The sequence below is a fragment of the Sus scrofa genome, chromosome 1, assembly GCF_054392235.1.
Source record: "Sus scrofa isolate SSC_HxYL_T2T_F1_AM1 chromosome 1, Sscrofa_HxYL_maternal_Yorkshire_Landrace_v2.0, whole genome shotgun sequence".
Lineage (NCBI taxonomy): Eukaryota > Metazoa > Chordata > Mammalia > Artiodactyla > Suidae > Sus > Sus scrofa.
Window position 1 is genome coordinate 6,746,233 of NC_139383.1, and position 15,190 is coordinate 6,761,422.

At 48.6% G+C, this 15,190-nt stretch overlaps 1 protein-coding gene across 1 annotated transcript in view; it reads left to right on the forward strand.

Annotated features, from left to right (window-relative positions):
- PRKN (parkin RBR E3 ubiquitin protein ligase) overlaps window positions 1-13,520 on the forward strand; it is a gene marked incomplete at its 5' end in the record, with an annotated part of 1,030,308 nt that extends 1,016,788 nt beyond the window's left edge. The window contains 2 exon segments of the mRNA NM_001044603.2: window positions 6,727-6,844; window positions 12,122-13,520. Coding sequence (NP_001038068.2) covers window positions 6,727-6,844; window positions 12,122-12,234 — 231 coding nt within the window.
- Between the last annotated feature and the right edge of the window lie 1,670 nt (window positions 13,521-15,190).

Genomic DNA, 15,190 nt, shown 5'->3' on the forward strand with positions numbered 1-15,190 from the left:
TGCCAGCCTACGCCACAACCACAGCAACGCCAGATCTGAGCTGTGTCTGTGACCTACACCACAGCTCATGGCAATGCCGGATCCTTAACCCACTGAGCAAGGCCAGGGATCGAACCTGCAACCTCATGGTTCCTAGGAGGATTCGTTTCCGCTGCGCCACAAGGGGAACGCCTATCTGCTTTCTATGTAGTGGTGTGTATCCGATCCTCCCAAACTCCCAATTTATCTCCCCTCCCCCGTTCTACCCCCCCTCCCCCTGGTAAACATAAGTGTGTTTCCTGGGTCTGGAGTCTGTTTCTGTTTGGTACGGAAGTTCGTTTGTGTTCCTAAACACACCGGTTTGTACTCCGCCTCTGACCATTCCAACATCCTCAACCTGGGCTGGTCAGACTCCGCAGTCACTCTTCCGCCGCTTTCACTCCTGGTGGCTTCTTTCCTCCTGCATTTGGTGACCGTTTAAAACGCATGATCCCAAGTTTCTCGCAGTTTTCTTTGTGTGGGTTTTTTGTCAAGGTTCGGCCTGTTAACGTGCTTTTGCTCTACAGAAAAGATTTTTGCCCCGGGTTCTTCAGTGTACTTCCAGCCTAGGAGTATTTCACAGTCATTTTGGCACGAGTTCTTTCTGAAGCTGATCAGGTGGTGTGAATTCTTTTCACAACCCTCGTGCATGAGGCTCAGTGGTTGGGAATCATCAGAGGAACTTTGTCCAACCTACCCCACCCTAGGACCAAGGCTGAGAGCAGCACACCTTTTTTTTTTTGGCTTTTTTAGGGCTACACCCTAGGCATATGGAAGTTCCCACCAAGGGTCAAATTGGAGCTATAGCTGCCAGCCTATACCACAGCCACAGCAACACGGGATCTGAGCCACATTTGTGACCTACACCACAGCTCACAGCCACACCAGATCCCCAACCCACTCAGAGAGGCCAGGGATAGAACCTGCATCCTCATGGATCCTAGTCCGACTCATTTCTGCTGCACCACAACGGGAACGCCTCGTAATTTTTTTAAATCAATTCTTTATTATTTCTCTCTTCTGGGAGTGTTTTTCCACCTAGTTTGTTAGCAGAGGATGTCAGCCCTCGGGAGTCGAGGTCCTCTGTGTGTAGTGGGAGGGTCCCTTCCCACCTCCCACCCTGCTCTGGCCCAGGTGTCATCTCTGCCTGTAAAGACCCAGCCTGGACAGCCAGGAAAACAGCCCATAGCAAACACCAGATCCCTCCCTCTCTCAACCAGCAGGATTTTCTCTTTCTTACCCTGACCTTCAGGGATTTTCCTGACTTTCCCATCAGATCCACCACCTACTAAGCACAGATTTTTCTTCCCCATTTCATCCAGCACTTTGAGATTTGTGGGCTTCGGAGAAAGTGCACTTAGCGGGCACTGAGCCATATTGCTAAAAAGCGGCATTTTCAAATTAGTCTTTGATAAGTAAAATTGTATGTTTCTCTGATTTTTATGCCCCCAGTAAACAGTTTTAAACCATTGCTACAGAGTTACAAGCTCCAGGACCTTAAAAAGAAAAGCTTGGGGCTCAGGGGTAATGAAGCTGACGAGAAATACATGAGGATGCAGGTTCGATCCCTGGCTCTGCTCAGTGGGTTAAGGATCCAGCGTGGCCGTGAGCTGTGGTGTAGGTCGCAGACGCGGCTCAGATCTGGCATTGCTGTGGCGGTGGTGTAGGCCGGCGGCTGCAGCTCCAATTCAACCCCTAGCCTGGGAACTTCCATTTGTGGTGGGTGTGGCCCTAAAAAGAAAGAAAGAAAGAAAAAAAGAAATGGAAGAAAAGCTTGGGACATAGGTCAGGGAGAGTGTTTCTATGTCACTGAGGGCTGGGACCACACATGAATCTCAGCTGATTGGAAGACCAACTTAAGACCCAAGCCTCCTTCCTAAGTCTGAGAGGTTCTCATGGGTCACAGCTGTATTGCTGGACTCTTGGCTAATGACCCGTGGTTGCTCCTTCATGTAAAATGGACTCTGCTTTCGTCTAACAAAGTATTTGCAAATCCCATGACTTCCTCTGAGTGAGAAGAGTCGTCTCCTTTGTGAACGGGAGAGCTGGTTAACAGAGAGAAATCGGTTTCACCTCAATAACCACCATCAGGAAGGCACCCCGCTCGCCCCTCCTGGTTCACGGGGTCCTGCCCCGGACGACTTTCAGGTTGGCGCCTTGGCGGGATGTGTCATTTGCTCACTGACGCTCGGCCGAAATGCACTGAGTGTCTGCTGGGTACCAGGCACCGGGGAGGGGAGGGGGACACAAACGTGATCTTGACCTTGGATGAATTCACTTTCTACTGAAATAACAGAAATATAAGTACTAATTACCATTAAAAAGCATTCGGAGCTCCCCCGCTGTGGCTCAGCGGAAGCGAATCTGACTAGCATCCAAGAGGACGCAGGTTCAATTCCCGGCCTCACTCAGTGGCTTAAGGATCCAGGAATGCTGTGAGCTGGGGCGTAGATCGCAGATGTGGCTCAAACCTGATGTTGCTGTGGCTGTGGTGTAGGCCAGAGGTTATAGCTCTAATTCAACCCCTAGGCCGGGAACCTCCATATGCCATGGGTGTGGCCCTAAAAAGATAAAAAATAAATAAATAAATAAAATAAAAGGCAGTCAATGCTGCAATGTAGGTGTAAACACAGTCCTTTGTCTCATTAATACTCATTCTTTTTTTTCCCTCTAATTTTTTTTTTTGGCTGCCAAATTTTTTTTTATTACTCAAATGAATTTATCACATCTGTAGTTGTATAATGATCATAACAATCTGATTTCACAGGATTTCCATCCCACAACCCAAGCACATCCCCCCACCCCCCAAACTGTCTCCTCTGGAGACCACAAGTTTTTCAATGTCTGTGAGTCAGCATCTGTTCTGCAAAGAAGTTCAGTCTGTCCTTTTTTCAAATTCCACATGTCAGTAAAAACATTTGATGTTGGTGTCTCATTGTATGGCTGACTTCACTTAGTATAATTTCTAGGTCCACCCATGTTGCTAAACATGCTGGTATTTTGTTCATTTTAATGGCTGAGTAATATTCCATTGTGTATATGTACCACATCTTCTGGATCCACTCCTCTGTCGATGGACATTTAGGTTGTTTCCATGTCTTGGCTATTGCAAATAGTGCTGCAGTGAACACTGGACTACATGTGTCTTTGCGAGTTGTGGTTTTCTCTGGATAGATGCCCAGGAGTGGGATTGCTGGATCAAATGGTAGCTCTATGTTCAGTTTTCTGAGGCATCTCCATACTGCTTTCCACAGTGGTGGCACCAATTTACACTCCCACCAACAGTGTCATAGGGTTCCTTTTTCTCCACACCCTCTCCAGCACTTATTGTTCGTAGATTTTTTGATGATGGTCATTCTGGCTGGTGTAAGGTGGTACCTCAGAGTGGTTTTGATTTGCATCTAAGAATGAGTGATGTTGAACATCTTTTCATGTGTTTTTTTGGCCATCTGCATGTCTTCTTTGGAGAACTGCCTGTTTAGATCTTCTGCCCATTTTTTGAAGGGGTCATTTGTTTTTTTTGGTATGGAGCTGCAGAAGGTGTTTATAAATTTTGAAGATTAATCCCTTGTCAGTTGAATCACTTGCAAAGATTTTCTCCCATTCTGTGGGTTGTCTTTTTGTGTTGTTTAGGGTTTCCTTTGCTGTGCAGAAACTTTGAAGTTTAATTAAGCCCCATTTGTTTATTTTTGTTTTTGCTGTCATTACTCTAAGAGGTGGATCTGAGAAGATGTTGCTGTCGTTTATGTCAGAGAGTGTTTGGCCTATGTTTTCCTCTAGGGGTTTTATAATGTCTGGTCCTATATCTAGGTCTTTAATCCATTTGGAGTTGATTTTTGTGTATGGTGTCAGGGAGTGTTCTAATTTCATTCTTTTCCATGTGGTCCAGTTTTCCCAGCACCACTTATGGAACAAGCTGTCCTTTTCTCTCTAATTTCTTAGCATGAAAGAATGAACCTGGTGGCCTTTCTTTAACCTGACACAGCTGAATTTCCATGAAACACTTTTTCTGTTATACCATTTCAACATGACCCCAGACTGTATTCTTAGACCAACTTCTTTCTTTCTCTCTCTCTCTCTCCCTCTCTCTTTCTTTCTTTCTTTCTTTCGTTTTCCTTCAGCCACACCAGCAGCATATGGAAGTTCCTGGGCCAAGGGTCAAATCAAGCCGCAGCTGCAACCTACACCACAGCTGCAACAACACCAGAGCCTTAACGCACCACTCCAGGCCCAGGACTGAACTGGCAATGCCACAGAGACAAGCCGAATCTTTAACCCAATGCACCACAGCAGGAATGCCAATATTTCATTCTTCAAGCCTGAAAACCTAAACATTTCAAAAATGTTTAGAACCTGATGATGAAATGATGCAGGTTGGATCTGTGTCTGGGATAAAGGATCTACCCTGCACCGAGGTCTCAGAGGGTGGTCACTGGACTTAAGGGGGCAGGAGTTTCTGAGTGCAGCCAGCCCAGCCCCTCTTAGTTCCCTCTCACCATCTAGAAAACCTCTTAAGAGGTGGTGCTGCTAGACAGGGTTTGATTCACACAGTGCGATACTGCGGGCAAAAGCCCGTGTGTGAGCATCTCTGATTTGATGATTTGAAAATCCATCCTTCCGATTTTCCGAATGTTTGCTTTTCACTGGCCCGGATGCTACTATATACAGGCTGAGCATCCTGAAAGCTGGCACTGAGCCTTTTTACTCCTCAGAGGCCTCATTTGTAAAACAAGTTTGATATCTGCCCATCTGATTTCTCTGGATGACGACGAGGATCAACTGAAATGAGGGAAACCAAGGAACAGTGTGAAAAGTAAGGCGTTAGAAATTTGTAAGGTGGCTCAGTGGGGTATGAACCAGACCAGTATCCATGAGGATGTGGGTTCGATCCCTGACCTTAATCAGTGGGTTAAGGATCCAGTGTTGCTGTGAGCTGTGGTGAAGGCTGCAGACGTGGCTTGCATCCTAAATAAATAAATAAATATGTAAAGTGTTATCAGTACTATTGTTACAGTGGTATCAGAGTATTAGAGCATTTCATATTATATGATTTCTTCATTCATTTATCTTTTAAATTATTTTTAGGGGTTTTTTTGGTTGTTGGGTTTTTTGTTTTTTGTTTTTGCCTTTTAGGGCTGCACCCGCAGCATATGGAACTTCCCAGGCTAGGGGTTGAATCCGAGCTACAGCTGCCGGCCTACACCACAGCCACAGCAACGCGGGATCCGAGCCACGTTTGCAACCTACACCACAGCTCAAGGCAACACCGGATCCTTAACCCACTGAGAGAGGCCAGGGATCAAACCTGCATCCTCATGAATACTAGTGGGATTCGTTTTCACTGCGCCGCAACAGGAACTCCCAGGAGTTTCTTAACCTAAAAATAGCTCTGGGAATGTTTTCAGAGTCATTCCAAATTAATAAAATGACTTGCATGTTTGTATTAATTTTAAAGCACAGAAGAAACATTTTAAATACCAACAAGGCCACAAGGTGGAAGGTCCTGGTTGGATTGTTAACATTTTGAAATATTGTTCTGGAGCACAAAGTCCTTGTACTGAATCCAAAAATGTACTAATTCTTTCTTTGCACGTTTCACTCAGTGTTGAAGGAAGTGAGGAGACAGCAGGGTCTGAACAATGAACCGCAGAGGGTCTGCAGGGGCTTCGGTGTGATCCTTCCTCCTTTCCGGGGAACGAGTCAGGGACCGTTCACTCTTCTGACGCGCATAACATTAGCCAAGGGAACTATGTCTAGATACTCATGCTGCAACAGAAGAAAGGGTGGGGGAAAAACTGTAATTGTTATGTATACATGTAAGGATAACCTGACCCCCTTGCTGTACAGTGGGAAAATAAAAAATAAAAAAAATTAGCCAACGATTTTGAGAGCCTCTTACACATCCTGAGGTCACTCGTCTTATCACTTAACAAGGCATATCAGATGCTCGTTTTGAAGACGTTACCCCACCTTGAGTCCGAAATGCCCTCGGCACTTTTGATTTCTAAGAGACGGGGACTTTGGGAGAGCTAAGAGATGGTTCCACCGTCAGCCAGCCAGGTGCGGCAGGGATTTGAACCCAGGCAGCTGCCTCCGGAGCCCGTTCTTAACCTCTGGCTGTCCCCAGCTCCTGACTCCACCTTCTCTGTCACCTGACGTCACATCCCTAGGCTCGCCCTGTCCCTTCTGGGACCACATCTGGTGTCCCCCATTTTCCAAGTGCAGGAATCAAAGATAATAAGATGGAGAAGAAAGTTCAAAGGCAAGAACTTTGGAGCCACAGACACTCCTCCCCATCAGCTCCGAGCGATTGTTTAACCAGTCTAATCGTCCATGTACAATGAACTCTAGAGGACTCACCTGACTCAAGAAAGGGTTAAGAGCATGCATCGACTTACCGGCATAGCAAACACCCAGTAATGTTATTCCTTACAATTATTCAAAAACAACGCAAAAGAGGAGCTCGGGCTGCAGAACTGTGCAACCCCAGCTTGCGAGCAGAGGCCACATGCCAAGAGACACGTGCTGGCGCATGTCCATGGGTGGCTAGGGGCCAGCCAGCCACCACTTGTCAAGTGAATTTACTTTGGCCTTCTCGCCTGAAGGCCCTTCCAGCCCTAAGAATTTCCTGTGCGTTGTTTCAGGAAGCCCAAATGCAGCCCCACTACGAAGATCTGAATTTCTGCCCCTTTTGTCTCATTTGCCCAGGCCTACAGGGTTGACCAGAAGGCAGCAGAGCAGGCTCGGTGGGAGGAGGCATCCAAAGAGACCATCAGGAAAACCACCAAGCCCTGTCCTCGGTGCCATGTGCCGGTTGAAAAAAACGGTGAGTCTGGGCTGGGCAGCACGCAAGGCCAGGAGGGGCTCTTGTGGGTGGGCGTCAGCTGCGTGGCTGTGATGCGCTGGACCGCCCTTGAGCGCTTGACGGCTGGGGAGTTCAGTGCAGGAACTTCGGGGCGGCCATCTGGCCAGGAGTTGCATCAGCTCCAGGGGTCAAGGTCCTTAACCTCCTGGGCTTCGAGTCCTCATCTGTAAAACAGAGAGAGAATCATGAGACATGGGTGATGGATGGCAGGGGCTTCCCCAAGGCGGGACACAGAGAAAGCACTCAGTAAACACCACCGCCCTGGTTAGTGTTTATTATCGACACTCTGCGCCTGATGAAACAAGAAGATGCTAGGGAAACCTCCCAGCCCAGTATTTATTTCCCCAGCTTGCCGGCCACAGTCTTCTGGCATCTGCCCTCGGGGAAGGGGTGTCACCACGGCAAATAGGTTTGACAGCTCTTCCCGCTACATCCCCTCTCAACGACAACCACAAAAACAACTGACCCGCCTTGAGCACTTACTAAATGCTGGTTCTAGGTTCTCTTTGGGTATCAGATCTCTCAGTCCTCACAGACAACACATGAGGAAAGTCTCTGTTATTAACCCCGTTCATAACATACATGAAAGCATTGCAGAATTTCTTTCGTAAAGAAATAGGTTTAATTTTGTCTAACCAGTTGGTTCCCTATTTTATTTTCATTTTTGGCCATGGAACTCTGTCTTCCCTATCAGCGGTTGCTTCCCTATGCACGTGGCACCCACTCCGGGCTTTGGTGTCTCCATCCCAGCTGTGGAAGGGTTAGTGCCTTAAGTCAGGATGACACTTGGCCAGTTCCTGAAACTGTTTTGTCCACGAATGTATTTCGGACGAGGACACTTTTCCCTTTGCCTTATACGGACTACTTTCTAAATGTTAAGAATGAGAAGTGACACCTTGGAGATACCTCTGAGTAAATGATATGAACCATGGTTCGAGTCTCCCGGGAGCCCACGTATACCTGCTACGTTGCAGAGCTTTACAGGCTTAGGAACACGGGCAGCCGGCATCGCAGTTTGAATGGGTCTCCCGGGCGGTGCTTCGCCCCCTGGTGGTGCTTCGCCCCCTCGCCCACGGGCCAAGGTCTCGCGAGAAGTCGGGGCTCCGCCCTTACAAGGCGGCCACGCCCACTCCTCCCCACCTTTCCTGGAAGGACGGCCCGCCGGCCAAGTGGCCCGTGTAACGCAGTGCGGGACGTAGAGGTGCTCGTGGCTGTGGCTCTTCCCTCCTCTATCGACCTTCCCTGGCTCTGATGGCTGCTCCGTGGGATCAGGCGCTCCGCAGGCCATGGCTCTGTGGCCCTTGCCGGCTCTTAGCGTCCCTGGAAGTCAGACTCTAACCTAAATTCAGAGAAGTCCTTTGGGCTGCCCCCTTCACAGGGACCCTGACACCCCGCAGCAGCCCGCGGGCCCCCCGCTGCCATCCATCTCAGAGCCATCGCGGCTCAGGGCAGAGTTCTTTCTCAATGTGAAACACGGCAGCACGTGCGGCAGGGTCAGCCGCGGGAGCACAGCTGAGAAGTCACGCGTGGCCCAGGCGTCCCTTCTCCCGTGTCCCCGTCCCTGGACCTTCCGGACACCCTGCTTTGTAGGTGCGGAGAGGGCCTGCTGTGGAGAGAACCCGCCCACAGGGCCCCGGGGGGCCGTCTCTTTTTCTCAGCTTATCCTAGAAAGTCTTCATTCATTCCCAAGAGCTTGCCGGCGCATCCTGGAGCAGCCGCAGCAGGCCAGGCCCCTAGCTCTGAATCAGTGGTCTTGTCTCCTGGGGGAGGAGGAGATGGGGAATTTACCCAGTGAGTCATTCTTTTTCCTTCACATGCTGGAATGCTCCTGGAGATGCAGCGGGCTGGCCCCTCCTGTAAAGGGAGGACAGCTGTGTAATCAGATGAAAGGGAGGACAGCTCTGTAATCGGGCTTTCCCAGGCCTCTCTGAGCAGTGCTGCAGAGGCCACTGGATGAGAACGAAGCAAAGGCCTTGCACCAGAGAGGACCTGCATTCTGGAGAAGCACAGGCCAGGGCCCGGCTCGTGGGTACTTAGGGATTCAATAGCGGGAGACACTTTGCTGTCGTCAGTGGTCAGGGACCCTGTGTCTCTATCCCCTGGCCTCAGAAGAGTGAGTGCCTGATAAGTCGTATTTGTTGAATTTAAAAGTAGCTAGTAGAAGCGTTCCCATTGTGGCCCAGCAGGTTGAGAACCCAACTGGTATCCATGAGGATGTGGGTTCAATCCCTGGTCTCGCTCAGTGCGTTCAGGATCCGGCATTGCCGCAAGCTACAGTATAGGGCACACATGTGGCTCGGTTCTGGCATTGCTGTGGCTGTGGCATAGGCTGGCAGCTGCCGCTCCGATTCGACCCCGTAGCCTGGGAACTTCCATATGCCACAGGTCTGGACCTAAAAAAAATAACGATAATAATAAAAGTAGCTAGTAGAGGAGAGAGACACATAAACAGATAACTTTATAAAATATGACAGAGAAAGCAAGCCAGTAAAGCACAAAGCTTCCTGATGGAAATGTCGCCAGAGCCAAGAATAAGAATCTATGCAAATAGCCAGGCCAGGACACGGGTGAGAAGCCTTCGAGGCTAATGGCAGGTGGAAAGGCAGAGAGCGTAAACTGTAACTGCCAGCAGGTGCCAGATGGCCGGCCGTTTGGAGTTCCTGGAGGAGGATGCAGGAGCGTGGGGTGAAGCAGCGGGAAGGATGGAGTGTGGGCCCTAAGTGACACAAGGGTTCAGGCTTGGTTCTATATGACAGGGAGCCCCTCCAGGGCCTGAGACGAGGAAGCAGTGTGCCCAGATCTGCCTTTGAGTCAGACCCACACCCGCAGCCCCAGAAGATGGAATTGAAGGGGTGAACTGATTCCTGACTATAGACATGCTTCCTTGTCTGGTCCTTTGAAATATTGTGATGTACTCTACCTGGAAAGCAGTGACTTTTCCATCTGTAGATTTTCAATCTACACACTGAAAAGCTGTTACTTTCAGCTTATGAATGATGGCCTGAACTGTTCTATAGTGTATCACTGCAACTGAAACAAACTTGGACTCCATGAGCCAGAAAAGCTCGTCTCGTTGTCTGGTTCTCCACCTGAATTCATAGCCTGTTTCATATTCGACTGAATCGCAGAGAAATAGTTCCTCTTTCAGCAAAACTGGAAGGAGGATGAGATTACCTCCATTGTAAACGCGGGCTAAACCCTGGCACTTCCTCCTGTAATGCCCTTCACTTCCACCTTGAAAAGATGAGATGCTGGGTCCATTCGCTGCTCAATCGGTGTCTGCTGCCAGTTAAATTTGCATTCACTTTGCTCAAGAAGTTTCACTCTCTCCTTAAGTCTAATGGCAGGGGTGACCGGCCCGGGGCCTTGGTGCTGCTGACTGCACATAGGCTGGGCCTTTCATGCTTTCAGCATCAGTCAGGAGAGGGAATTCTCTAAGAGGGAAGCCAGAGTTTCTCCATTTAAATATCCACAAATTACAGAGTTCCTGTTGTGGCTCAACGGGTTAAGAATCCGACTAGTATCCATGAGGATAGGATTCAATCCCTGGCCTCGCTCAGTGGGTTAAGGATCTGCTATCTGGTGTTGCCGTGAGCTGCGGTGTAGGTCACAGATGCCGCTTGGATCCCAAGTTGCTGTGGCTGTGGCGCAGGCCAGCAGCTGCAGCTCCAATTCGAAGCCTAGCCTGGGAACTTCCATATGCCACCGGGGCAGCCCTAAAAAAAAAAAAAAAAAAAATCTACAAATTAGTGTGACATTGCCACTAGCTCCTGGCTCGAATTTACTTTCAAGTTGGCAAAGCTTTTAGAATTGGAGTCCCTGATGCTTCTCTGTATTATGGGGTCTAGAATGTTCTGTCCGCATGACCCACCAGGAAGGAAAGAAAGTTAACAGCCTGAATGTCCTCTCTTTCAAGCTCCTTTCTGCTCATTCATCTGGGCCACTGTGAGTCTGGTTTCTGTAATAAAATTTTACTTGTTAATATTACTTTTCCTGCTTGGTTAAGATTTTGGAATAATGGGAAAACATTCTTAAGCTTTCTTTCAGCCTCACTTTGATATTCCACTGAACTTGAATGCATTGCTTAAGCATTCTTTATGATTTTCCAGGAGAAGCGTAAGTGATTGTACAGTCTGACACTCGTTATTACATGTTTTTACACCCCGAGTGCATAACCAGGAGTAACAAGTTTATGTATTGAAAATAACACAGTTCTGTACACGTGCGATTCTAACTGGGAAATAGTAAGAGAAAAGTACCTTAAGTGAGTTTTTCCCTTCATTTTTCTATATATTTACAATTCCTAAATGATCTTTAAAGCACACCAAAAGAAGTAGAAAAGTATGGAATTTTACAGGCCCTTAAGTCAGCCTCAAACAAACAAATGCCTTTAGTTACATATTCATAAATATTTTATGTGCATGCATGTTCTCATGCCAAATCCCTAATATAAAAATGAGACCGTAACTTAAGCAATGACTTGGAAAATTGAGCAAGAAAAACAGCTTAACAAGGTAATTGGTAAAACTGAATAATGGAGCCAATGCTGCGTGGGGTTCAAGCTAAGAAACCGCTTTCGCCTGGTTTATCTGGGCAACTCACAAGCATATAACTCCACGCGGATCCCTCCCTCTTCACAGCAGCCTTGGTGCCTGATCCCCAGAAGCAAATAGGGAAGGTATTTCACCAGGGCAGGTGGGAAGCCCCAAATGAGGGACTGTCATCTCCCGCCCGGAAAGCCCTGGTCTGCGAAAGAAAGCACAGTTGTTGATTCATCCGGATCTTGGCTACACCTCCAGCTTCACTTAAAAGTACAAGACCCTGAGAAAATTCTACCCCCAAATGATACGTGCATTTCACAAGGTGCTTTGAGGAATAAATAAGATAATACGTGTAGAGCACTTAGCACTGGTCATTAGTTTCTCTCTAGCCTCATCTTAAATAAAATGTTGAATAGCACAAAGGATCGTATTCCCCCTTTTTTTTTTTTGGCCACATTGTCGGCTTATGTAACTTCTCCGACCTGTAAACCAGCTGCAGCAACACCAGATCCTTAACCCGCTGAGCTACAGCAGAAACTCCCCCGGGTGCTTTCTGATTCTTTTCCCCTCCATTCAGATTCTGCCCCAGGATCGCTTGCGACAATTCCCTTAGAAAGTCATTTCTACAACAGCGTATGGGTGTGGAAACGAGGGTCTCCCCGGTGTTTATCTGTGTCCTCTGTCTGCCTGCCTACAGGTGGCTGTATGCACATGAAGTGCCCGCAGCCCCAGTGCCAGCTGGAGTGGTGCTGGAACTGCGGCTGGGAGTGGAACCGCGACTGCATGGGGGACCACTGGTTCGACGTGTAGCTGGAGCAGTGGCCACGCAGGTGCAGTCTGCCCCCATCCTGCGTGGAAGCGTGCGGTGTCCTGCTGTCCTCGGCTCCTTTTCCTCCCTCTAAACACACCCACACGCACATGCACACGCACTTCAAGTTCTTTCCAAAAATCGCAAAAACGAAGTTCCAGGAGAAGCTCCTGGGATCCCTTTCATTGTGCCCGAGAAACAGCAGAGCTAATGGTGAGACCAGCAGGGTATATTCTCAGGCCTCTGCAACACACAAATGCCAGGGCACAGGTGACCGTGCAGTTCCCTTTTGTACGGGTTGTCACTCTTTTGTGAATTCAAGTCAGGCTGGATTAGTACATAGAGAGAGGTTTCTCAGGTTCAGTACCTGCCTTTTACCTTCAGCCAATAGTGGCAAGAAGCCACTGGTGAGGTGAGAAGTAGTTTCCAGGGACTCTTGTCAGTGGTTCTGCGGTGGATTCTGAGAACTATGCTCATGGCTTAGAGAGCAATGCTTTTATTTAAATATTCAGAGAGCATCTCTTCCCAAAGAACCACAGGCAGTAATCAAAACTGTATGCGTTTACCCCCCAAGAATTCTATCTTTATTTGCTTTAATGAACAATCAGCTCAGCATAAATCAGCTTGTCACCTGAGAAATTATCAACGTTGATTTGAACATTGTTCACATTTATAGTGAAGAAATCAGAACTTCATGTACTTTCATTCCGCTTAATTATATGCAACTTTAGAAGGAAACTGTTCCCCTGGAAATCTTACAAAAATCTAGAAATTGATTGTAAACATTCATTTTGAGCTTGGAGAATAAGCTTGTCCATCTGGCTTCCCTGTACATGTAATGAATAAGGTGCCTCTAAAGGAGACACATGTAGAAATGACTTCATAATGATTCTCAGTGTTAACAAATATGTAGGTTATTAAAGCAGAGCCTTTAAAGAAGGAACGTTTCTAGAACCATCCAAATGAAACTGTGCCTGTCAGAGGGTTCATGCTCCTTCTGCCCACCTGGACTGTGTTAATTACACTTGTTAAAAAAATACCAAAATGTGTGCGTTCCCGTCGTGGCTCAGTGGTTAACGAATCCAACTAGGACCCATGAGGTTGCCGGTTGGATCCCTGGCCTTGCTCAGTGGCTTAAGGATCCGGTGTTGGTTGCCGTGAGCTGTGGTGTAGATCGCAGACGTGGCTCAGATCTGGCATTGCTGTGGCTGTGGTATAGACTGGCAGATGTAGCTCCCACTTGACCCCTAGCCCAGGAGCCTCCATATGCCCAGGGTGCGGCCCTAAGGAAAAAAAAAAAAAAATAGAGTTATGTTTACCCTAAATAAGCAAACCTCATTCTCTACGCACAAAGCACGGATAGAAAATTCTAAGCAGATGTCCCCTCACCATCCCTCCAGGGACAGCCCCCTTCCCCTTCCTCAGAGGTGCTGCAGCTGGGACATGGTGGGGGAGGGGCGGGGGGCCTACAGATGGTACAGAGAACGGAGAGCCAGTGTCCCAAGTGAGAAGCAGGCAGGTCACCAGGCTGGAGCCATACTTCCCCACGGCTGGCATCCGTGCTCAGCCTGGAACCCATGCGGGCCCTGCCCAGACGTTACTGACAATCCCAGCGAGTAGCGGCTCCTTGGCGCTGACCCGGCAGGACTCTCCTTCGCTTTGGGATTTAAGGATGTTGCCTTGATGCCTCCTCCTCGATCTGCATGGTTTGTTGCTTGTGCTGTGCCAAGCAAGCTTTGCTTCCACTCGTTCAGGCAGCTCGCGTTCTAGGTCCCTGCTCCCTTCCTGGTGGTGGTCTTTATTTTTTTTCAGACTAGATTACTGATTCTTAAAAGAAGTTAAAGAAAAAACAGCCACTGTGAATGAGCCTGAATCACAAACCACTATCCATGAACACATCTGAGCACTGAACAGTATAACGAAATGTGAATACAGCAAGAGAATAGACAGAAAGTCTTTAGAGAAGAATCTCTATTTTTCTCTGAAACATGTAAAGAAATACTTGGCCCCTGTGTCTGAGGTTGTATTCACCTTGTCAATAAAAGCATCAAAAGAGCTTCTGAATCTGTCTTTGAAGATGCATTGTGAGTACATGACGAAGGCGTGGGGCCGGGGGACGCCCAGGATGTGTGGCCTGAAAGGATTGTCCGAGGAGGCCGTGTGGCCATCCTGTCTCTCCTCTGAGCTCCAGAAAAGTCTGCTTGTTTTCTTTTTAAAACTGGGACGTTCCTTCTGTGCTACATCAAAATTTGAAAGGGCTCTAAGACGCAAACCATCCGTCACAAGTCGAACAGCTCCTCTCCTGCCTTCTCAGCAAACTTTTCTAACAAAGGTTTCAAACAGAAGTCTGAGCTGGGAGAGACCACAGGACCCTCTCTGTCCTGTCACTTCGGAAACGCTGGGGGACGTTGCATTGCTCTGGGCATGGGTGCGCTGCCACGGCGTTGCCCCAGAGCTGTGTCCGTGGCTGTGCCTTGTTCCTTTCGCAGTGAGTCCGTGTCTGAGAGATGGGGAATGGAACATTCCCAGAGAGCTCTTCGGCATAGTTGGGGCAAGCGCCCCCCCACACACACACCCCGAGGGCCCCTGCCTGCCAAACACCGCAGCAGGGCCTCTGAGAAAATACCGCATTTCTAGGAAGGGAGGCAGGAGAACTGGGCGAGCGACTCCATCACCTTCCTGTGTGTGAACCTTGGGGACGAGAAAAGCGCCCTAAATGGACTGGTGCCCCCCGAGCCCTTAGAGCAGTGCCTCACATGCAGGAGAGCCTCTCTAAGGGTTGCTAGATGAACCCGGCGGAGACCCCCAGAACACACGAACGAAAAGCACGAACCAATGCGAACTCATTGCAGGTGTCGGGAACATGCGTGCGAGAGTGATTTCGTGATAGAGGCGGGTGACAGACTCCGGGGAGGTTTCAGTGTGTTGGATTAGCTTCTTCACCATCCCAGACATTTT